At 40.4% G+C, this 25,577-nt stretch overlaps 1 protein-coding gene across 4 annotated transcripts in view; it reads left to right on the plus strand.

Moving 5' to 3' along the window:
- The window catches only part of KIF21B (kinesin family member 21B), a 75,159-nt gene that overhangs the window by 18,145 nt on the left and 31,437 nt on the right, over positions 1-25,577 (plus strand). For all 4 annotated transcript variants that reach the window (XM_034414736.2, XM_034414737.2, XM_087889569.1 and 1 more), the window contains exons 2-10: positions 5,339-5,561; positions 7,223-7,405; positions 8,422-8,571; positions 17,753-17,887; positions 18,211-18,378; positions 20,518-20,633; positions 21,630-21,825; positions 24,112-24,301; positions 25,118-25,181. In XM_034414736.2, the coding sequence (XP_034270627.1) occupies positions 5,339-5,561; positions 7,223-7,405; positions 8,422-8,571; positions 17,753-17,887; positions 18,211-18,378; positions 20,518-20,633; positions 21,630-21,825; positions 24,112-24,301; positions 25,118-25,181 (1,425 nt within the window). The remainder of the gene's footprint in view (positions 1-5,338; positions 5,562-7,222; positions 7,406-8,421; positions 8,572-17,752; positions 17,888-18,210; positions 18,379-20,517; positions 20,634-21,629; positions 21,826-24,111; positions 24,302-25,117; positions 25,182-25,577) is intronic.

A 25,577-nucleotide genomic window follows, 5' to 3' on the forward strand; every position in this document is an offset into this window, starting at 1 on the left:
CAAAAGTGTCACCTAACAACAGAAATCTTGGGCTCAATTGTGGTTGTAAACCAAGGACCACCTGTATTTAAATCTTTTTGATTATTGAAAGCTTTCTTGATTTTATTAGTATATATTGAAATAGTAAGAAGAGCCATTTAACAATTGGAAGCAAGTCATCATTACCAATTTATTGCAAATCTAGATTTATTTTTGCCCACCATTAAGTTATGTCCTTTTTCACCTTACATTTAATCTGAACACTCATATAAAATCTGAAACCAAGATAATAGCATGGGATAGCTTTTTTTCTTCAGGGAAATGTTGTTTCCATTCATTCATTCATTCATTGCAAAATGAAATTGAACATGGAGACTTAGTACTCTCTGGATTTGAAAGGAACTGTGCTGCCATCAGAATTTGAAATAATGCCTGAAGCATGATGTTCATGTGATTTTTGAACATGACTGATGCAGTTGATAAAAGAGAGAGCTCTGGTGTATTATAGTTGGCTTTTAGTAAACCGTTAATATGTAAAGCTCTTGTCCTGAATGATAGCTTCATCTTTTGCAACCTATGTTAATTGAAAGCATTATACTAATGCAAATTAGGATACAACATTTAGTCTGTTTTGTCTTTTTTTTTTTAGTTTAGCTGATGGAAATACTCTGAAAATTAAGTGAGAATTTGGTACTATAGCAGTTGATAGACTTCAGTTATCTTTTGTTTGACTTTCAAAAACATCCCTCCAATATATTAACCTCCTTTCCACTTACCAAATGGTAAGACAATAGCAATAAGTGGAGAGGATTTTCTGCATGTATCTTATTCTTGCAGTATGGTGATTTTAGGGCCCTCTTTGGTCAGTTGGTTTAAATGGGTTCAAGTTTATATTAGAAATGTCAGTCACTGTTTCAGCTTGTCATATTGTGTATTGCCAGCTGTTTGTTTGTGCCATGGCTTGATTTTGCATGAGTGAGAAATTCCGTTTGGTGGAGGAAAGAGAAAAGAGATTGTGTCTGATGTGGGTTATCACAGGGCTCCACCTTCTCCCTTTTATTCTTTAACAGTTATCTAAAACCGTTGGGAGAAGTCATCTGTGAGCACCATCATTGGTAGGCTTATGATGCTTGGTTGTTTATCAGCTTCTTGGGCAAATTAAGAGACACCGTCAAAGTTCCATCGTAGTGTCATAAAATCATTAACATAAAAGTTCTACCTTAGTGTCTGAGGGGTGTTGGGATCTGGCTGGAGAGAAACAGGCTTAATGCATACAAGAGCATGGCTGTTGATTAAAAAGCATTTTGACTATAGGGAGGACCATCATTTACTATAAATGGGGTTATGCTCCTCATAGAGGGCAGAATCACAATTGGGAGTTTCCCTGGAGCCTTCTGAAAAAGCAAGTGGAAGCCGTGGCCAGGACACATTTTGTAGAGTTCTGCTTGTGTGCCAGTTGCAGCTTTTTCTGAACTCAGAGGTATAGTGACAGCCACTCATGACTTTGGTTATCCCTTGTCTAGATTGTAATTGAATCTACACAGACTACTGTACTCATGTCAGACCATTACTGCCAAAGTTGCATTGGCTGCTGATATCCCTGGTACAATCCAAAGTGCTGATTTCCATCTATTGAGCTATATATGTTTGGGACCTGATTATGTTTGAGATTGTTCCATGTGGAATCTAATATTTGGCAAAAGCTATAGAATAGCATACTCTTGGAGACAATGATAACCCCATCCCTTTTGGGAGATGATTAAGAGACGGCTGTTCCATAGGGCATTTGAGGATGGATCAGGTGTATGAATTTGGTTGTTCCTGATTTGATTAAAAAAAGGCTCCAAGTGGAAATAACAAGATGCGTTGTTATTATTTCCTGATTTTGTGTGTGTTTTTAAACTTAATTATTGGAAGTAGGAATTGATAGCCGCTAAGAATTTTGGGACCGAGGTGATAAATTAATTAAAGTAAGATGGAAAAATAAGAGAGAGAAGATTTTAAAATCTATTTTGATTTGCAAACAGTATTGACTGCCATTGAAAAGTATATTTTACAGTGGGAGAAAAAGGGAAGCACAGGGACTCTCAAGCTACACCCCATAGTTTTATGCTTTGCTTATCTTGTATGATCTTAGTAAAAATTCCACAAGGTCCAAATCCTCTCATTTACTCATTTTTTTTTCAGATCAAACATGGATTAATACAGACCATATGGGGGCAGCGCTAATGTTCTTCCTGAAAATATGGTATTTTCTAGCTGCATGGCAAGAAAAAAGCATTTGCTGATGGAACATGTCAGGCTCAGGCTTTTTGCCAATTATTTACATTTATTTAGTCTTGTGCTAGTCATTGACTGACTGAAGTTTATCATAATATGCATGTAACTGATTAGTTTTCTTTCTCCTGATTGTATGACTGCCCTCAAGTACAAGTCTTAAGTCTTGAATATTGGGATTCAGTGGCAGAATAAAACAGGAGCAGTACAAGTCATGCATTGGCCTTTTTGTCTCTATCCTGCCGATCTGTCTGTCCTGGCCAAAGTAAGGGGACCTTACAATCAGATTGACAAGGGAAGGGAAGCAATTAAGCCTTTGAAAAAGAAAGTAATGCTCTTAAGAAAAACCCTTCAACCTTTTCTTTTAGACTGCTTTTGTTTCTGGTTGAGATTTGTTAGGCATGATACTATTCCTTGTGAAAAAGCTTTTACTTTAGTTTCTATTTATTCAGGAATAATTTTAGAATGGATCCTCCTTTTGCAAGCAAATTTAGAGCAAAGACTAGGTTGACTGAAAAATCCTAGGATGAAATCCCTTCTGTGGGGATCTTCCTGAATGAGAAACTATATTGGGGGTGAGAAAAGAGAAAGCTCCTTTTTGGCCTCTGGTCTAAAGCTTTCCCTTTAAGACCAGAGGCCATTTGTGCCTTGGATGCCAGCCCAGTTGGTTCCCCTCTCTATAAATGTTGGCTTTTGCTGATAGAACTGAACAGCTAGGCCATTGTATATGTCAAGACCACTGGAGAAAATGCCTGAGTGGTGTTTTATATAGTGTTGTCAGTGTGCTCTCTTTTAGGGTTGCATTTTTTTCCCCTCCTTCTCCTCCTCCTCCTCCTTGCAGAGACTTAGTTGTCATGGGAACTGCTGCTCTTCCATCCTGTTGGCACAGAATGGAGAAACCTCCCAATTTTTGAATAGTGTTCTGCCTATCTTTTGTGAGCTGAATGGCACATTTGCAATAATTGTAGATCGTATAATAGTTAAAATAAAAATATCCCCATTACTGAGATAAAATAGGGATTGGAGCTACAACTAACTCAAAGAGAAGCAGGAATAATGTATGTTGACCACAAGGGGTGAATAGGCCATGCAGAACCTTACTAGATTTGTTTTCCTGCTAGATACCGATCAACTAAGAAGAAGAAAAAAAGATAAAAACTCATCAGGGCTAATTGGAATCTTAAGTAAAAGAGGAGCATTTTACAGAAGTTATAAAATAAATGGTTTTATATGTGCTATTATTTTCACCTTCTCTGATCCTCCAGGACAAATCCACTTTAACAATATGGACTCTGAAAATATCTCCTTGGCAAAAAGGGAGAAAAATGAGCATTGCATTGAGTATAAACCCTGCTCTGACTTGGGACTATTAAGTTACATGGAGAGTTGAAAGGGTGATAGCTTTTTCCCATGTTGATAGAGTAGCAAGGGGGGGGGTTGGTCCATTTTTTTTTAATTGTCTTAGCCTTGTAGTACCTGTGGTACAGTAGTTATGAATTTAGGAGCAAACCCAAACATATATTTTTCCTGCTTATTTAATTGCCTATTAGAATTCTGAAGAACTTTTGCAAACCGGATGCCAACTCACCAAAACTAGGGTTTGGGGTTTTTTTGCAAGAGATATTTTTTAGTATTTTGAATGCTGCATATACTTATGTTATCACGTTTGCTCTTACTGTACCACTTCCAGATGCAAAACAAGTCTAAAGTCTCAGCTTGGTTGGCTTTAGTTCTGTATGAGCCTGACTTTGAAAAGAACAAATAAATAAATACAGGCAAGTAGATTTAACTGCAGAAAGATGTCATGCTTTTGTCGCAGGTGCTTACTGTAAAGACCGGCTATGTTGGTGAAAAAAACAAAATCTAATTTTGCCCACTAAGGTTTTTCGTCCATTGGTAAAATTATAAAAATTATAAAGAAAGAAAATGCTAATCTAAACAGAGGAAATGAATTGATAACATCAGGAGCTTTAAGCAGTGATACATTTCTTGGAGATTAGGCAGTGAAAAAATAAAAAGCAACAGACTGCAAGGACTCGTTATTTTAAGTCAACTATATAGATAAATATTTGTATAATTTCTGGCCTGTTCTTATGTTCCTCTGAATCCCAATATGAGTTTTGAAATCTACGATAGAAGCACATCTGAGTTTCAAATGCTTTGTTTCTAATATTAAACCTGAGAGAGTTCTATGGTGCGGACAGTTCTAACTGCCCCTAGGATGGCATATGTTGTGTAACATTGTTGTGTGAGCTGCACTAGTTGTTGGTTTGCTTCCTGGTCTAATTCAAGGTATTGATTATCACTTTAAAGCCCTTCGTAGCATGGGGACAGGTTTTATGGGGAATTATGTCACCACAATGGGATTAGCCTACTCCATTTGATCCAACAGAAGGAGCTATGGACTCTGTAGATCAAGGAGTTTTGGCTAGTGGGGTCTAGAAGAGCCTTTTCTGCTGGAGGGAAGGTTTGCCCCCACCTGCATGGATATCAAAATGCTAGTTGTGGATTCTGTGGTATATCATTTACATTATCTGCATAATGCCACTAATGGGTGATTTGTCTTAATTACACTTTTGTCTTTTTTCCTCAAGGCATCTTGATGCAGAAATAGCTTATTCTGCTTTTCCTCACCCCAGTTAACTGCAATCACACATTGCTTACTGGGTAGAACTTAATAATAAAAAGACAAAAATCCTTCTGTATTTCTTGGCCTTTCTATTAACAGTACCTCCTCCCGTCCCATATCTGTCCAATTATATTTAATCTGTCACTTGTAGGTAAATCTACATATTTCCAGTCTATGGAATCTAATGCTACCATGCATCTATAAGTATTTGTAGCGCTGCAGTGATGTTGGTTTAATTTTTTTCCATAACTCTATTATATACAGATAATATGAGAGCTCTTATATTGATTTAAATATACAGATTTGCAACTTCATGAAGATTTCTGTGGTTGTACTGTTGTACTGTGCTCTAGAAAAGCTGTCTGATGTATTATCTCTTCATATTCTCCAGTACTTAACTACTATAATTCCTTAAAAGATATGCTCTTCCTCCCCCCCCTTTTTCCCTCCCAGGATTCGTCCTCAGATGCCAAAGGAAAAGATTGAAGGATGCCACATCTGCACATCAGTGACACCTGGGGAACCCCAAGTACTCCTGGGAAAGGACAAAGCATTTACCTATGACTTTGTCTTTGACCTGGATACTTGGCAGGAACAGATCTATACAACTTGTGTAGGCAAGCTGATTGAGGGCTGCTTTGAAGGCTACAATGCAACTGTGTTGGCATATGGCCAGGTGTGTGCCTTTTTCACTCTCCTCACAGTTTCTGTTATGAGCTTATCTGAATGGGGTTGACTTGGTTAAAGTGACCATGTTTCCTGCTTTATGTAGAGTACTATACTTTATGAGAAATAATTCTCTGAGGGCTTGTCCAATTAAGTTAAGTTTAAAGACAATAAAACCCATCAGAAAAGAGTATGACAACCCCTTAAATCTTCAGCTTTTCCACTAGACGGAGAGGTACTATACCTTTATTTGAAATTTAGTATTTAATTATATGCGTGGAACAAAATATGCACTTTTTATACAATATGGGACCATTTATCTTCCTGTTTAGCATTTCTTCGGGGGGAAGGTGTATAAGGGATAACAATAACTCTTACTTAAGTATGAAGTGGCCTTGTCACAAAGTAAAATAAGGAGGGACTAAGACTGCTTATTTTGAAGTGGCAGCTTTAAGAAATGAAAATTTTAAAGATCATTAAAGCTATCCACTGATTGGTATAAATAGTGGAACTAAATATTGCTGTACCAATAATTATATGGAGAAATTCTTCACGGCATTGGAAATAATGATAAAAATCAGGATTTGGAATTAGGGAAAAGATACAGAGTAAATACCAGATTCAAAATTTACAAAAAATATGCTGCAGTGGACTAGCAGTTAGCTCTTTAGAATGAGGAACGGTCAAATTTCATGGGGTGAATAGACTTAAGGATGAGATGTTTAGCTCTATATCGAAAAGATCTCTTCAGGTACATATCCAGTGCTCAAGCCAATAAAAGAATACATTTTTTGATCAAAAGAGTATTTTGATGGCATCATCCATCTGTTAATATACAGTTAGTACGCAGACATACATTGATGTTCATCAAAACAACATTATAGTGCATCCAATTCTTTCTGGATATATCATAATATTTGCTTAGCTCATCCTTTTTTAATGACTAGAATGAAGCATACATTCGGAACTAACATTCTGTTTTTATCTATTTGTATTCTTTCTTCATTTCTCATTGTTTCTAATACTAATTTCATATCCTGTTGTGGATATTCTATTGGCTGAGCCTTGTTTTTAATCATATTTTTCTCAAGGGACTTGTACTTCTTAAGACCAATGCTTTAGTTTTCATAGAACTTTATAAGCCAAATGAGGCTGAGTGCAGTAATAGCGTCTAAAAGCAACCTAATGAGCATATGACGGTTTGAAATTAGTTTTCTCACATTTCAAGCCATGACTTCACACTGGTTCTCACCAGCCCTTGGGAAAGGATGGGAGAAAATTTGAAATGAATTAATTAGGTGCCAGAATAATACATGGTAAATTAATGTTGATAAAAATAGCAGTTGACAAGCTTGCAAATTAGCTTGTGACATTAAATGGCTTTTCATTTTAGAAATTCGTATTTCTCTTCTCTCCAGGGCAGTGTTATGTTTTTATGTTACACAAGAGATGCAGTATAATGTGGACTCACTTTAGCTAATGAAAAAACTATGACAAATATGCAAAAGGATGTGGCATGAACTGGAGTTTAAAAAAATAAGGCAAGGAGTAATTTGATAGGGATATTCTGTGTTTGCTTGAGTGATCAACAGAACAGACCAAAGGTACGTGCTTTCTTACCTATTTTGTCCTGAGACAGTTCCATGAAATATTTCTTCTACTATCTTTTAGACTGGTGCAGGCAAGACTTATACCATGGGTACTGGTTTTGACATGAACACTTCTGAAGAGCAGCAGGGCATAATTCCACGGGCCATTGCCCATCTCTTCAATGGCATACACGCACATAAGCAGGCTGCACAAGATCAGGGGGTCCCCATCCCAGAGTTCAAAGTCAGTGCACAGTTTTTGGAGGTAAGTATATTAGTGTTGAAGAGAGTGAGTCTTGAGTTAAGAGTGTTTAGAAACTCACTGATAAGGCAACTGGGACTGGTAGGTGGGGTGGAATTTCTCTATTTCAGTGTTTGAAGATAAATAGTGAACAGTGATATTATTTCAGTTCAGATACAAGTTAAAGTATTGGGTATTTCTGTATAGTCTTAACAGATGGCAGCTTTTAACTAATTGGCTTAATCAAATATTAACATGGCTGATATTTGGGTAGGAGACTTCCAGGGAATATGTTGTCTGCATGCAAGGCTGAGAAGTTAAAAAGTTAAATCCCACAGTAAACTATTTCTGTATTGTTGCCAATAAAACTATATGGTGTTCAGGAAGCCACCAGAATCTTCAATCTTGACTTGAAGGAGGCCTTATATTTATCATTCTTATATAGAGAGAGTATACAATAAATAACCTGTGAACAGAAGATAAATTTTTAACAATAATTATAAGAAAATGCAAAATACAAGCAACTCTCTCATAGCCCTCCGATCTCATTACTGTTGAAACATTGTTGAGATCTGAGGATTGCCACATGAATAAATTGTATAATTTACTTACTTGCTTCTGGCTGCTGCAAATATAATAGAACATTTGTCTCAGTGTTCAGATTTTGAGTAGGCTTTTAAGGGAATTATGTATTTCATTTAGTGCTGTACCTCTCCATATTTTTACTTCTATAACTTCTCCTTTAGTTTTACCCCCCAATAATGAAATTGTCTTCTTATAAAAAGAGCCAAATCTTAAAACCAAAGGAGATAAATAATTTCACACTATTTGTAATAATTACAGAATTTTAAACTTGCTAATTCTTTTATAGGCTTTTTGACACTGTAGTCAGCATCACTTTCTACCAAAATAAAACACTAAGCTTTGATCTTCAAACATTTGTATATGTAAAAATTTACCCATTTTTGTTTGTTGTGGAACAGTTTAAAAAGCAAAACAATGCGTTCACTAGTAATTTGTTTCTCTGTTTCATTGTTCAGCTATATAATGAGGAGATCCTGGATCTTTTTGATAGCACAAGAGACCCTGAGAATCGCCACCGAAAATCAAACATCAAAATCCATGAAGATGCCAGTGGTGGTATCTATACCACAGGTGTTACATCACGTCTCATTAGCTCACAGGATGAGGTAAGTGATTTAATTTTTTTACACGTAAACTCTTTCTCCTATGTTTCATCTTACTGAACCTAGAGCAGTTATCAATTTCTGATTCCATGTTCACAGACGCTAAAAGAGGTTATATTCTCTTCACTTTACCTAGCAAATAAAGTAGATAAAAGTGAACTCAAGTAAAGTTGGACAGATGGATAGTTTTCTGAAGAACAGTACTGTATGGAAATGATTTGTCATTAACTTTCTTCCCATATGTTTTTCAACTTCCCCATCCAGCCTACAATCCTGGTATTGTCTAGTAGTTTTTCCAGCCCTCTGCTCCTGCAATCCACCTCTGGGTTCTCTTCTTCCTCGCTTCCTATTGACTGGGTGATTCTTTTTAACTGTCTCTCCGTGCTGTGGCCACGCCCACTTTCCCATGATGCACCAGTCTTTTCACTCAGTCGCTGACTGACTGGTGTGCTTTTCTCTTCGTGCTCATTTTTTGGAGAATTTAGCAGTTTGCGTTAGGTTTTTTATTTATTTTTCTTAGTCATTTTTTCTCTGATCGGTGAGAGCCTCTCTTGGTGAGCTGCGGGGCGCGAGATAGGTGCCTGGGGAGCCGGCACGTCCTCCGCCCGGGGGTTTTCGCATTTCTGACAGCAGCTCGGGTTACCGGCCCTTCGGGGTGGTTCCCTCCCTTATTTCTAGCCGCCGGTGTGGAGCGCGGGGGTTTGCGATTGCCGCATCTCCTCCCCCACACCAATTTCTGCACGTTATTTTTGGGCTCTCTTAGGGCGGCTCCGGAGTGCTCCGCAAGGTTTGCCCTGCGGCCTCTGACGTACTATTCATTTTCTCACCGCTGCCGTGTGTGTGTGCTGCGATCCATTTGTCAGCCTTTCAAAGTTGCCGCTCGGGGCTTCAGGCGCCCAGGCAGAGTCGGAGACTTCGCTCCAGCCCGCAGCCTCGTGGAGAGTGTCGGCTGCTGCGGCGGTGAGATTGTGCTGACGCCCGTCCCTCGGGCGGCGTCCAGCGAAGCTTGCCCTTGATCCTTATTTGGACGCGAGTTCCAGGCCGCCTGTGTTGCCGCCATTTCTGAACGGCCCAAGGCAGCCATTTTGTCGCAGTTTTCCTGGCAGCGATTTGGCGGGCGCCATTTTGAACGGCAAACTCGCCCTTTAAAGGCCGTTTTTTTCCTGGGTCACCCTCTCTCTACGCCATATAGTAGTTGGGGTGTACGCCTGCTTGTCAGCCTGCCCAGTTGAGTGGACCAGCTGTCTGTTGTCCCACTAATTTTATTGGAGCCTGGACTGTATTTATTAATTCCCTGTAACATCGTGTCCAGCCTTTGTTTTTTTCCTGGCGGAGGTAGCTTTGGCTGGGCTGCTTCGGCCCCCCTCGCAGTTAAAGAGGGCTAAGTGTATATAGTTCAGCTTGTGTTTGGATATATATATATTAAAAAAAAAAAAAAAAAAAGAAGTTAAATATTATAAAAGTTATTTTTTATTACATTTATATATATATATATATTAAAAAAAAAAAAAAAAACCCGTTGGTTATATTTAATCTTATTAGTCATGGCAGATGCCTTTTTTTCCTCTGATGAGGAGCGTGAGCCCAGCCCCCCTAGGGCTCCACCCAAGCACAAGTCCAAATCTCGTAGCGGAGCCGTGTCTGCTCCTGAGGACTCACGCCAGCCTAAATCATCGGCAGCGGCGGATAAGGACGCACAACGACGCCATAGGGCTCTGGAGCGCCAATATGACAAGGCCAGGCAGGCCACTTTGGCCTCTGTTTTTCCGACTGGCCAGAATCCACCACCTTTGGCGCCTGCGTCTGGCGGGGCCCAGGCGCCTGATCCACCACAGCCAGGTACCTCCGGACAGCTGTCAAAAAGAGCTTCAATCTCGTTGCCTGATGTTTCATCAGTGGGCTTGTTCAACCCCGCTCCCCCTCCTGTTTCTCGCCCTGAGGCGACTTTCACACCAACCGCCGCTGGTCTTCGCGGGGCTGATGGACAATTATTGCATCCCCAGATGGACTTGCAGTTCTTGCTGTCTAACGCCTTGTCTTCAATTTTGGCCGCGGGAATCCAGCAACCATCCTTGCCTCTTGTACAGATGGCCCCCCATCAGGTGCCACAACCTCCTATGGCACCGACTCCGAGGCCTTCTCACCTTTTGGCGCCTGATTCTTCGGATGAATCCGATCAGGGGGAGAATGTTGTGGAGGATTTAGAATTTTCAGAGGACGAGGGCCTCGCTCCTGATGTTCCTGCCTTTACGGGGCTGTTCAGGCCTTCATTGTTTAAATCTCTTCTACATAAGGCTCGTCAGGTCACTAACATGTCTGCCTCTGCGCCTGCAACATCTGAGACTGCGTCCGTGTCGAACCCCCACGAAGCCTTGTTCTCCTCTTCCAAGCCGGGCAGGGACTTCATTCCCTGTCCTCAACTTTTTTCTGACGTCCTACAATCTCCTTGGTCTCAACCAGCGTCGTCAACGGGCCCCAATAGCATTGATAAGAAATTATATTGTGCGGCACCAGACTTGGACGCTATGCTGTCTTTGCCCGTAGTGGACACACCCATTGCCAACCTGTGCTCCTCGTCTTTTCTCTCAACAGACGCGCTGGACGGCCTTAAATCGGAGGACAAGAAGTCTGAGCTTTCCTTTCGTAAGGAACATCAAGCCCTGGCGTGGGCTATTAAGACCGCGACCGCTACATCCTTTTTTAACCGGGCAACTCTGCTTTGGTTGCGGCAGCTTCAGGACAGGCTACCACCTGAAGACACACGCCTCCACCAGGACATAAACAAAATTGTGGCGGCCACAGAATATTCGGCCGATGCATCTTTGAATTCTGTGAAGTTTACATCCAGGGCATTGGCCTCGTCTATTACGTCCCGTCGTTTATTTTGGCTTAGGAACTGGAAGGCCGACGCCAAGGCCAAATGGCGTTTGGCAGCGGCACCCTACAAGGCTCCGAATCTGTTCGGCTCCGCCCTAGATCCTGTCCTTATCGAGGATAAGGATAAGAGGAAGATTATGCCAACTTCCTCATATCGCAGACCTGAACGACGCTATACGCCCTACTATCAAAGACAATCCTTTCGGGCGACATCGGGGTCAGGGGGCGCCTATTCGCAACGTTCGCAATTCTTCGGCCCCGACCGTTCCTCTGATCGCCAGCGGTTTCGTGACAGAACCAGGAACCCCGCTGTTTCCAAGCGTCCTTTTCGAGGATCCGGATACCGACAATTCCGCAGGGGGAAATGACTGCGGGACTCAGGATCCCATTGGAGGTCGTCTGCAGCTTTTCCACCATCAATGGGAGCAGTCGACCACGGACTCTTGGATCCTTCACACAGTGTCTTCGGGCCTGTCGATCGAGTTCCTGGGATGTCCTCCTTCTCGCCACATTTGCTGCCCTGCGCCACGTTCTCCCGAACTGGGTCACTTACTACAAGAACAGGTCCTCCACCTACTCAGCATCAAGGCGATAGAGAGGGTCCCGCCAGAACAACATGGCTTGGGATTCTATTCGACACTTTTTCTCGTTCCGAAACATTCCGGAGGCTATCGAGCCATTTTGAACTTGAAACAACTAAACCTGTTCATTTGCTACCGCAGATTCAAGATGCACTCCCTGGGGTCCATCTTGGGGGGGGTTCGTCGTGGCGACCTCCTTCAATCGGTCGACCTCAGGGAGGCATATCTGCACGTCCCAGTGTCTCCTTCACACAGGAAGTTTCTGCGCTTTCAAATTGGGGACGATCATTATCAATATTGCGCAATGCCCTTTGGTTTATCCTCCGCCCCAAGAACCTTCACAAAATTAGTGGCTGTAGTGGCGGCGTCACTCCGAAAGATCCCGGTGCGGGTACTCTGTTACCTCGACGACATCCTGGTGTTGTCATCGTCCAGGAGTCAGGCAGCTCGAGACCTTCATCTTGTCGTCATGGCCTTCCAGAATCACGGATTCTCCATAAATTTTCCCAAGAGTCACCTTTACCCGTCCACATCACTGCTGCACTTGGGGGCGTTGATAGATTCTATTCGGGGCCAGGTTTTTCTATCGCCAGACAGGATCTCAAGTCTTCAAGACCTGATACGTCAAGTTCTGTCTCATCGCTCCGTCCCCCTTCTCCAGCTGTCACGACTGCTGGGGAAGATGGTGTCGTGCTTCTCAATTGTTCCATGGGCACGACGTCACGCGAGGCCACTGCAATGGTTTCTGCTCCCTTACCAGCGCTCGGGACGCAGCGATTCCCTTCACAAAGTATACCTTCCACCCCAACTTCGACTGTCGTTTCGGTGGTGGATGGGAGCAGCCGTGAGCAAGGGCTCGCACTTTCTGATTCAACACAGAATGACTCTAACTTCGGATGCCAGCCTTCGCGGCTGGGGAGCCCACCTCCAACATCAGGTGGTGCAGGGTCGTTGGTCCGTTCCAGAAAGAGGCCACAACATCAATCTGTTGGAACTCAGAGCAATCCGCCTGGCCCTCCAACATTTTCAATCTCAGTTGGAGGGTCACCACGTCCTTGTGCTCACGGACAACATTGCAGCCAAGGCCCATGTAAACAAAGAAGGCGGGACTCATTCGAGGTCTCTGATGTTAGAAGCGGAGAGTCTCTTCCGGTGGGCGGAACGCCACCTTCTTTCCTTGAGAGCCGATCACATCTCCGGCGTAGACAACGTGCGGGCAGACTGGCTAAGCAGACAAAGTCTCGATCACTCGGAATGGCAGCTGCATCCGCGGCTCTTTCACGAAGCCATCCTTCTATTCGGCACGCCTATCGTGGACTTGTTCGCCAGTCCGTCGAATGCTCAACTTCCACTGTATGTGACTCGTTACCCTTGCCAGTCGGCGATGGATCACGATGCGCTGCGATGCCGCTGGCCCCAGGGGCTTTTGTACGCCTTTCCCCCAATTCCCTTGATTCCTCAGGTAATTCGGAGGCTCTTGGAGGAAAGGGCCGAATTGATCCTGGTGGCTCCCAACTGGCCTCGTCGACAGTGGTACGCAGATCTTGTGGCCTTATCGTCTCGTCCACCATGGCTGATTCCACGAGACCGCATCGCCCTACGCCAAGGGGTCATCGACCACCCAGAGCCAGAATGGCTCCAATTGGCCGTTTGGCGTTTGAGCGGCTTATATTGCGAAAGGACCGACTGCCCGACTCCGTCATAAGTACGATTCAAGCTTCTCGTAGGCCGTCAACTTCACGGATATACGACTCTTCCTGGAGGGCTTTCTGTCGCTGGTGTGCGGCCAACCTGGTGGACCCTACTTCAGCCCAGATAGAGGACGTGCTGTGTTTTCTGCAATCCGGCTTAGACAAAGGGTTGTCACCATCTACCCTTCGTCGTCAGACGGCTGCATTATCTACGGTTATTCGGTGCCCCCCATACTCGTCTTTGTCTATGCATCCGTTACTTAAGGGATTTCTTCATGGAGCAGTAAATCTATGCCCACCTGTCGTTCATAGGTACCCGACCTGGGACCTTTCCCTTGTTCTTCAGACCTTGATGTACCCTCCTTTTGAACCTTTGGGGTCTATTCCTTTAAAGTTTTTGTCTTTCAAGTTGACCTTTCTTTTGGCGATCACTTCGGCCAGACGGGTGTCTGAGCTTTCCGCCTTATCGATTAGAAAAGATCTCTGTATTTTTCAACCTAGTACAGTAATACTACGTTTGGACCCAGCATTCTTACCTAAAGTGAACTCATATTTTCATCGGGCTCAGGAACTTATCCTTCCGGATTTTTGCCCGTCGCCGAAACATCAACGCGAAAAAGACTGGCATACCCTTGATGTGCGTAGGGCTCTACGTCGTTATATTCGCAGGACCGAATCCATCCGTAAAACTGAGGCTCTTCTGGTGTCGTTTCATCCACCTTCCTTGGGCCACAAGGTCTCTTCATCCACAGTGGGCAGGTGGATAAAGACATGCATAGCTACAGCTTACAAACAACGTTCTCGTCCGGTGCCGCGTCGCATCTTACCTCACTCTACTCGTAGTGCGGCAGCGTCGGCCGCCTGGGCTACGCAGGCTTCAGTTTCAGACATATGCCGGGCCGCTACTTGGTCTTCGGTGACACCCTTCATCAGACATTACCGAATTGATACGTATGCTTCGGCCGAAGCATCTTTTGGGCGACGTGTTCTCCAAAGTGTGCTTGAGGTCCAGGAGGCTGAGTCCAAGTAGTTTTTCCCGCCCTGGGATTTGAACTTTGGTATATCCCAGAGGTGGATTGCAGGAGCAGAGGGCTGGAAAACGAACGTTGTCTTACCTGAATGTTCCTTTTCAGCTCTCTGCGACTGCAATCCACACCCGCCCTGTTGATTTCTGATTTTTTGTGTTTTTTTACGGGTTCCAGAGTTTTGAAGTTTATATGGCTTGTTCTGAGATTTTGATTTGCCTACTAGGTGGTCACGCCTTCGTTCAAAGACTGGTGCATCATGGGAAAGTGGGCGTGGCCACAGCATGGAGAGACAGTTAAAAAGAATCACCCAGTCAATAGGAAGCGAGGAAGAAGAGAACCCAGAGGTGGATTGCAGTCGCAGAGAGCTGAAAAGGAACGTTCAGGTAAGACAACGTTCGTTCTCATCCGTCCAATCAAGCTTATCTTCTAAATCAGAGAAGATGTTATTATTTACTCAGTTTCACCTGTAAAATATATCTAAAGACTGAGATAGCAAATTCCACTTTCCTACCTTTGCAACAAAATGGTTAAATTATGAAAATTAAGCTTTAATTGAACTGCAGTAACTGATTTTGTGTATGTGTGGGATTTTGAGATTAGAATTCTTCAACTATGTTTCAAACTTTAGCTTGGTTGCATTCTGAGTTCACTAGAGTTGTTAACATTCCAACATTCTATCCAGATTCTAATTATCATTCATTATTTGGATGGTGTCCATAACTGAACCCATTTTTTCAACTATGAAAAATTTCTCTTCATTTTGTTTCTCATAATGTGAAACATCATTATCACATTTCCATTTTTACTTTTTGCAGCTCAAATTGTTACTCTTACTATGTTCTAACAACTAGAATCTAGTTGGAAATATTTCTTAGTTTTAACAGATAACAAGCCTTGGAAGCTACAATAGAGACTGAAGAGGGTGGGATTGGAAAGGGTCTGCTTACACTTTGTCCTTCTGATTATTCCCCATATGTAGTTAAATGATAGAGGCCCCATAAATCTTTCCTCTTACAGACAGAGCAGCAGCTGGGAAATTGTTTTATTTTTATTTCATTACTTTAACATACATTCCTATCCTGGGAATTTATGTGAAGAATCATCTATATATTTTTGTGGTAAATATAAAACAAACAAAGAATTGGCTTCTCAATATTAAGACAAAAAATTCCACCATTATTCAAAGCCTCTTAACTTACAAAATGCTTATTAAGCATAAAATGAATCAAATCGTGCCAGATATTCTTTCCAAAGCCAAAACCATATTAACAAAGCCAAATTCCTGTTCTTGAGTGTTGTTCTTCTAAAACACACTGAACAATTGCCATGCTCAACTGTACCTTTGCCAACCTGATGCACTATTGCTTTATTGGATTTCCGTTCCCCCGTTGCTGGAGAAATTCAACATACCTGCAAAGCATCAGGATGAGAAAAACTGGCACTGAATTTATACATACAGATCCTTCCTTTTATTCAAATAATGATCGTTCTCCCAGTGTAGGATCTTTTTCAGCATACTGAATTGCAAGGAGTGTTGGATTTGTTTTAGATCCTTGCATGGCATTTCCTAATATTTCCAATCAAAAGAATATCATTATTTAATCATTGGACATAATAAATAACCATTTAATATTGAATAATAGAAAGCAGCAATTTTAAAGCAGCTCAATTATATGCATAAATATATATGCTTTGAATCTCAATTTTTCAACAATTTTTTCCATTGTCAAGGGATTAGCAATTCAAAATGTGCTTTTACCAAGGGGATATAAATGTTCTTCTGCTCTGTACATTTTTAAATTTAGCCATTACCATTCAATTTAACATTTAATAATTTTACACAATGAGAAATTAATTTATTCTGCTATAATCCTAAAATTTTAAATTTCTAGGTACAATTTTCTTAATTTAATCAAAAAATTCAATGTATATTGGCAGAATATTAGGATCTTTGTTTCATTAGAAATAAAATGAAATTGAATGGCCACTTATCATCTTCATTTGATTGTTATGATTTCAGAAATGTAATGCAATTAGTCTTCTGCAGAAAGTTATTTTAAGTGAGGAAATACAGAAAGAATCTGAAAATCTCTATTCCAGGCCCTTCAAAATTGTACAGTAGTTACATTTTTTTTCATTTGCAGAGTCCTTAATCTTAGGGCTTCTAAGTACCAAGAAAGATACCTCCCATTGAGAGAAACTCTTTTTTTCTTCTTCTTCATCCTTGTCCCACATTTGAAAACCCATCCTCTGAATATATCAGGCTTCATTGCATAGTTTATTATTATTTGTAATTCAGATCTCTGTTTTAAGAATTTTGATTAAGTAAGACTAATTTTATATAATAAGATTTGGAATTAACACATTTATTTACTATATATTTATTAACAATAATTTGTCCTAATTTTAAATTGTATTGCACCATTCCACTCATTTCAATATTTAAAAGAGAAATAAGCATTTGAAATACATGCATAAATCATGCTAGTCCTCCTGCCAAGATTATGTACTAACAGAAGACAACTTCTTCAAGATATCTTTCAAGTCAAGTATCTTCATTAACCTTGTTTCACCAGATTTGTATTGCTACGTTATTGTGCTGAAATAAATAATCCAGTCATTTAGGAAATTAACAAACACATTTTCCTGTGAAAAATGCATAACCCTTCTATTCAGAAGGAAGTGCAACCTAAATTATGTTTGTATTGGGGAAATGCTTTTGAGGTAAGAAACAGCAAGAGTGGAAAGGATTAAACACTTTCTTCTTAACCACTCTTCACTTGGAAACTCATTTTAGCTCAGAGAAAGATTTAATTGCATGTAGCATCTAATTCAGCTTGTATTATTACTGTTTTGCGGCGTGTTGGGGAAGATTTTTGCCATGTTTAATAAGATAGTATAGCAGCTTATTGAAACAAGATGGAGTAGTACTTTTCCTTTTCGTGTGTGTATATAGGGTGGGGGGCTTTGCACCTGGTCTGAAAGTATATCCTTTCTCTCCCTGCAGCTGATCCAGTGCCTGAAACAGGGAGCTCTCTCCCGAACCACAGCCAGCACCCAGATGAACGTCCAAAGTTCCCGCTCCCACGCTATCTTTACAATCTATCTTTGCCAAATGCGTGTCTGCTCTCCTGTACATTTGGTAAGGTTATAAGGCAGAGAAGCAGACATCAGAAGGGAATATGTCACTTGCCCCTCTGCTATCAAATGGAAAGGGTGGAATTTTTGGTGGTAGAGATGTAGTGTAGGAACTAGAGACACAACAAGAACTTTGAGTGGATGTAGTGAATGAGAACTTGGGAGCTTGAATCAGTCTCATTATCTCAGAAGAGGAAGCATGGCTTTTCGTGCCAGCAGCAAGTTAATTTTGTGGGTGTATTTTTGGTTTAATGACAATATAACCATAGTTGATATTTTAGCAAATTATACCATGTAACCTAATGCTGGGACTTGTTCTTACTACAGGTGAATGGAGACACAAATAGTCTCCTGGATGGATCCCAGCCTACCAGTGAATATGAGACCCGAACAGCCAAATTCCACTTTGTTGATCTGGCTGGCTCAGAGAGGTTGAAACGAACTGGGGCCACAGGCGAGAGAGCTAAAGAAGGCATCTCTATCAATTGTGGTTTGGTATGGTGGATTGCTTCTAAGACTGAATATGGTATTTTTGGTTGTAGTTTAATTATGTTTTAAGTATATTGTTTTTATTTTATTATTTTCTATTGGTGAATCTCTATTGGTGAATTGTGTTTGCTGCCTTTAGCATTTTTGCTTGGATAGAATGGTGGGATATAAACAATAAACCGGTGGTGAGGAAGATAAGCCCCTTAATAGTCCAGCGTCTTGTGATTCAGGGCACTCTCTTGCACAGCCACAAGCTTCGCTCCATAGACTCTCACAAAGAGCCCTATTTGCAGTCATCTCAGAATATAAAGAAATACTCAGAAATGCTCACTAGTGCTCTATCCAGCGGGCAAAAAATTAGCGCAAACATGGTTCAGCCAGCAGCCTGCCCCCTCAGTCTTACTTCATTCTGAGTTATTTCAAAAACAACCAGGAAGGAGGACAAAAAGCAAAGTGGCCCATTTTCTTAATCCCTGAAATACTGAGGAATCATTTTGAGTTATTTGCTATATGGAGGGAAGAGTCAAGGAGCTGGGAGGTAGGATGAGGTTGCTCACTCCTAAGCTCTGAAGTCTAAGGCATAAAGCTAATATTATAGTAACCCCTTTTACCCTCTAGAGCATGGTTCTCCAACCTTGGCAACTTTAAGCCTGGTGGACTTCAACTCCCAGAATTCCCCAGCCAGCAAAGCAAAGCTGGCTGGGGAATCCTGGGAGTTGAAGTCCACCAGGCTTAAAGTTGCCAAGGTTGGAGAACCCTGCTCTAGAAGACCAAGAAACCAATCAGCTGTGCTGCTCAAACAAGACTCTGGAGCATGATTGTGCAGGCGTTGAAACTATTCAAGAGGCAGTGTAAAGTTTTCATATGGAAGTGCCCTCAATAATTTAAGGTCTCCACAAAAATGAGTTGGGACATATTGATTAAGAATTGAGCTGTTGATAGAATGCAGGTTTCATAAAAGGGGATTGCCTATGAAATATATTATGTATTGCCTCTGGAGGGCAGAATTCCATTTACTGGAATAGTTACAAAAGAGTAATTTGGTCTTTACAAAAATATGAAAGTTAGACTAATTTATGATATCAATCAGTAGATTTGACATTTAGTTAAAGAGCTGCATCATGGATTTCTTTTTATTTTATTATTTTTTATTAGTCATATTTCTATGCCGCCCACTCTCTGAGGACTCTGAGCGGCTTACACCAAAGACAATATACTAAATAGCATATTGCCCCCCTAACAATCTGGGTCCTCATTTTACCCACCTCGGAAGGATGAAAGGCTGAGTCAACCTTGAGCCTGTGAGATTTGATCTGCTGATCTGCTGAACTAGCAATCAGCTGAAGTAGCTGCAGTACTGCACCCTTACCACTGCGACACCTCGGCTCTTTTTTATGTCAAATCCTAACAGAACTGCAGGGTATATTTGAAAATATAAAATATGAATATGACATTGACTTTTTGAAACATGCATCATATAATACACTTGTTGCAAATTTTTTGTAGTGTATAAGTAGCATCAAGCAGTATTATCTGACCATGATCATTTCAGACCTTGTAAATTAGGTGTTATTTTACAAAACAGTGAAAGAATTAAATAACAAAAGGGAAATGGCACATAAAAGATCAGTAGCCAAAGCAGTATTTCTCAGGATCCTTCTGGAGGTAAAAGAATCAATGAAGGAGAAAACTGGAAGTCATGTATAAAACATAAATATTTGGCCAATTTTTTAGAGCCATGATTTTTACCAAATACATTTTCCCCATAATTGTGAGGATTGGGAATTTGTAATGAGAAGAGAATCTTTGAATTGATGTGTGTTTCATAAATAAATAGGCGGTTTTATGTAGTTCAATGAAGGTGGTTTCTTAGTCTAGCTGACTTTTTTTTAAAAAACAAATTCATAGACTACATTCCTGTAATGAAAGAATTATGTCATTTCATCAGTCTGATCTTCCTTTAAGCGAGGAGAATCCACTTCCCAGCCGATGTGTGTTATAATCTAATAAGCAGGGAATGGAAGGAGGAAAATAGTCTGGAGCTCTGATGGTTATCTGAGAAGAATTTATGGAGTAACAGTTCCAAAATAAAAGCAATAGGAAAAGAAGGCAATTTAAGTACTGACTTTTCTATTTCTCTGACAGCTAGCATTAGGAAACGTCATCAGTGCCCTTGGGGATCAGAGCAAGAAAGCATTGCACGTGCCCTACCGAGATTCAAAGTTGACCCGGCTTCTCCAAGATTCACTTGGTGGAAATAGGTAACTGGAAAGAAACATTAATAGAGCTCCTTATGCTCAACTGGAAGTCCATATAAGCATTGATATGGGTTTGCTGGCATTGAGAATCTCAGATAAAACGACTGCTCATGTATGGCCATAGATGTGCTTAATCAGAAGTCAGGACAAGGCCATCAGAGGTGTTTGAAAAAATGAATTTTGAAACACATCATTAGCTTATTTTTTTCAGATGTCATTATTAGCTTCTGTAGTGTAGATAGTTATATTATATGCCTAAGATAGTTTTCATGCAAATTTTGGCAACAGAATCTTTTCATGACAAATTTTTGTAATCTACAAGTACTCCTTGACTCATAACAGTTGTTTAGTGACTGTTCAAAGCTCATGTGGCACTGAAAAAACTGACTTATGATAGTTTTCACACTTATGACCATTGCAGCATCCCCATGGTCAAGTAATCAAAATTCAGATGTTTGTTAACTGACTCATATTTATGGCAGCTGCAGTTTCCTGGAGTCATGTGATCACCTTCTAACAAGCAAAGTGAATGGGGAAGCCAGATTCATTTAACAACCATATTACTAAGTTAACAACTGCAGTGATTCACTTAACAACTGTGACAAGAAATGTCATAAAATGTGATAAAACTCACTTAACAACTGTCTCACTTAGCAACAGAAATTTTGAGCTTAATCTGGTCGTAAGTCAAAGACTACTTGTACATTTTGGATCTGAAATCCCCTGCTTCTTATTCATTATTGAGCAGATAGTTTAATAATTCACTGATAATCCAGTTTTTCAGAATTATGAGTGGGGTCCTTACATGTACTGTACGTAGATCTTTATCCTATATATGTAGTTTGGAGCACATGCTTGTTGAGCTGCATTCCTAGATAAACATATTTGGAAGAAGTCAATATTAAAAATGCCTTGACAAACTGCTTTGTTATTCCTATTTGGACACAGCTGACACTACAGTGAAGTTTTTTTGAGTCCGTCTTTTCTCTTCTTTTATAGTCAAACTGTGATGATTGCCTGTGTGAGTCCTTCAGATCGGGATTTTATGGAGACCCTGAATACCCTTAAATATGCCAATCGTGCTCGCAACATCAAGAACAAAGTGGTGGTGAATCAGGACAAGACCAGTCAGCAGATCAGTGCCCTGAGAGCTGAAATTGCTCGTCTCCAGATGGAACTTATGGAATATAAGGCAGTAAGTAGAAGCCATGAGCGACCTCTTGTTACTGGGAAATTAGTGTTTGTTCCTAAATCAAATACAGACTTCTAGCATTAGAAATATCTCTAGTGATTTCAGTATGTTTTTGAGTCTTTGATGTTTTATATAATCCTACTTAAATACTGCTTTAAAAAACTTCAAGCCAATTTTTATATGAGCTCTGTCTCTTCTTTAGCATTTTCCCTTCTGCAATGGAATCATCATATGTGAACAGTCAGAAGTGTTTCTGACCTTCTCTCTTCAAAATGGATATATTGATGACCTATAATGCAACTAGCGAACCCAGAAAATAGAAGGAGTTGACTTCATTTTTCTCTCCCCCCGCCTCTTTTTAAGAGATCCCAGGGTGAAATATTGGCATTTGTGAGGAGTGAAACTACATGTGGTCTAATGGAGTACATTTCTCTCTTGGTGTAAATCAGGGGTGCTATTCAGCAGGTTCTGACAGGTTCTGGAGAACCGGTAGCGGAAATTTTGAGTAGTTCGGAGAATTGGCAAACACCACCTCTGGCTGGTCCCAGAGTGGGGTGGGTATGGAGATTTTGCAATATCTTTCTCCCAGAAGTAGGGACGGAATGGGGATTTTGCAGTATCCTTCCCCTGCCACGCCTACCAAGCCACTCCCACCAAGCCACACCACTTCCACCAAGCCACGCCCATAGAACCGGTAGTAAAAAAAATTGAATTCCACCACTGGTGTAAATAGATAAGTCAAGGGCATGGTTCATGAAGGAAGATAATGTTTGAAGTTCAGGATTAGAATATCCCCTCAGCAATAAGAGCAGAGCTGAAAGTACATTCCAAATTTTCTCAGCTGCTAAACAATCTCTCCCCTCTTTCCAAATACTTTCATGGAATTGTGAATTTACAAGAAAAGTGGGACTTAAAAAGCTACTTCTGTATTTTCACTAAATATGTGAACATTCAGAAGTGTACTAATTTATTACCCTGAACTCATTGACTGTGTTTGCACATAATACTTAACTAAGATTTTTTTAGCCATGTTGATCAAGTCTTTTTTGCCAATGAAACATTGCTAAATCCAAACCAGATTGTATTAAGCCGTTGTGTTATTTGTGAACTAGGTCACCGAATATCCTTTCCAGCGTTCCCAGTGAATTGCTAACTGTAACAATGAAGAATTGTATTAGCTCTGCTCTGCCATGTAACTAAGAAGTAGGCTTTATGAAGTGTCAGAGGAGAGCTTTGCTTTGATTGAGGTTCAAATAATAAAGCACCCTTTTGATGTATCTCCAAGAAATGAAATGAAGCCCCACTTGTAGGCTCTGCACATTGCTGCTAAGTTGTATCATCTTAGCTACTTCACTGGCCTTTACATCCTTTCTGCACGCTTGCATGCCCAAAGCTGTTGATTGGAGGTTTAACTAACTTTTCACATCAAGATAACACTTCAAAGCAGAAATGTTTTTGAGCTGAGGCAGCTTCACGATGTCTGTTCTTCTTATGGCAATTTGCCAGATCTAGCTATTTAGAAAGACAATACAGGTAGTCCTCAACTTATGACCACAACTGATCCCAAAATTCCTGTTGCTAAGTGAGACATTTGTTAAGTCAGTTTTGCCCCATTTTACAACATTTCTTACCACAGTTGCTAAGTGAATCACAGCAGTTGTTAAATTAGTAACACGGTTGTTGTGTGAATTTGGTTTCCCCATTGACTTTACTTGTCAGAAGGTTATAAAAGCTGATCACATGACCCTGGGATACTGCAACTATCATAAATATGAAACAGTTGCCAAGCATCTGAATTTTGATCACATGACAGTGTGGATATTGCAATGGTCGTAAGTGCCAAAAATACTTTTTTCAGTATCATTGTAACTTTGAATGGTCACTAAATGTATTGTTGTAACTTGAGGACTACCTATAAAAGCAAATCTATTCTGAGTTACACTCTAGAGTTATCCTGTTTTTAAGTTCTGGCACACTCTTATGAAGCTTATATGCAGATTTATTTCTTTATGTTGTAGTTTGTTTTAATGTTATCCCGTATCATGTCTATAACCCCCTGTGCAGACTTCATAATCAAAAACTAAAAATACAAATAGAAAAATATATCTTGTCTACTACTTCTATTGCTTGTTCAAAAGGATATATATGAAAGGCACCCTACTTCAACATATATGAGAATAAATACCTCAGTACCAGAATATGACATGGTTTTGCTCTATAACTTCTACTCTCACAGAATAGCTTTTTGTTAATTTCAACCTTACCCATTGTTTTCTCCCCACCTCAAAGGGTAAGCGTGTTATTGGAGAAGATGGCTCTGAAGGCTACAGTGACCTCTACCAGGAGAACGCCATGTTGCAGAAGGAGAACACCACTTTACGTATGCGGGTGAAAGCCATGCAGGAGGCCATTGATGCAATCAACATCCGTGTCACCCATTTGATGAGCCAGGAAGCCAACCTGATTCTTGCCAAGGCAGGTGAGACTGTGAGAGCCAGCTCAAAGTGAACTCTGTAGGCTTCTTCAGTAACAGGGGAATCGTTGAATTTACAGAGTTCCTTCACTAAGGAACAGATTACATGTGACATTACATATATATTGAGACAAATATGCGTAATCTGGGTACATTGCTTTTGGAGTAACAGCTACTTCAGAAGCATTTATTTATTCAGTTTATAGAGCTACATACACAACCTGAAACTCAGGGCAGAGTACACAATGAAAAACAACAAATAACAATAATAAAAGAATAAAATATAATAAAACGTGCTAGAGGCAGCTCAGACAACTCCTTCTCCTCCTCCATCATCTCCATCATCTGGGTATTTAGAGTTAGAAGGAAGACCAACAGTATAAAGAGGCAAGAACAATACGTAGAGTTACTTCTGAATAATTCCTTTTCTTATTGTTCACCTACAATAGAGATTGGTAGTCTGACAAAGAGATCCCCCTCTCTTTTTTTTACTTTGCCTCTCCCAAATGCTGTTACCACAAAACAAGCTAACAAAAACTGTGGAACATGTTTGTTAGGCAGAGAATCTACCAAATTTTATCTACAAAAACCTGATGTGGATATTTTCCCTCCATATTAAAATAAGTTAACTGAATGACTATTGTTATATATCGTTTGGTTTTAGGATTGTTGCCTATAGCATTCCTAGTAATCAAGAAGATTTCTTACATTTTCTTGGGATATTTTTGCCTAGCTTTTTCTGTTAACAGGATTGCTTCAGTTTTAAAAGCTGTTTTTGTTATTGTAGTTGATGTTTTGTTTCTTATTTGTACCTTTTTCCAGGTGATGGTAATGAGGCTATTGGTGCTCTGATCCAGAACTACATCAGGGAAATTGAAGATCTCAGGTAAATAGAATTTTTTTAAATTTATGTTCAGGGTTTTTTGGGGTGGGGGAGCTACAAGCCATATTCAGATTTGGGAGAGAAAAAGTTGACAGTTCCTATAAATATACATCTGGCACAAATTGCCAGTTTTTTAACTGCTGGATAAGATTAAATCTTCCTTATTTGCAGAACTCCAAAAATTTTTCAGGTGCCTGAAGTTATGTTGTAGGACATCTTGAAACTTGTATTTACACTTGAAAACATCATACAGAAAAAAAAAAAGAATTATGTCTAACTTTAATGCTACATTTTGATCACTGCTGAATTCTTATGAAAGATCATTCTTTGGTGTTTGAATCAATCCTTGATATCATTAGACAATTTATGCAATGCAGCCTGTTTTCTATAATCTTGAGA

The sequence above is a fragment of the Pantherophis guttatus genome, chromosome 3, assembly GCF_059756535.1.
Source record: "Pantherophis guttatus breed Tessera chromosome 3, ASM5975653v1, whole genome shotgun sequence".
NCBI lineage: Eukaryota > Metazoa > Chordata > Lepidosauria > Squamata > Colubridae > Pantherophis > Pantherophis guttatus.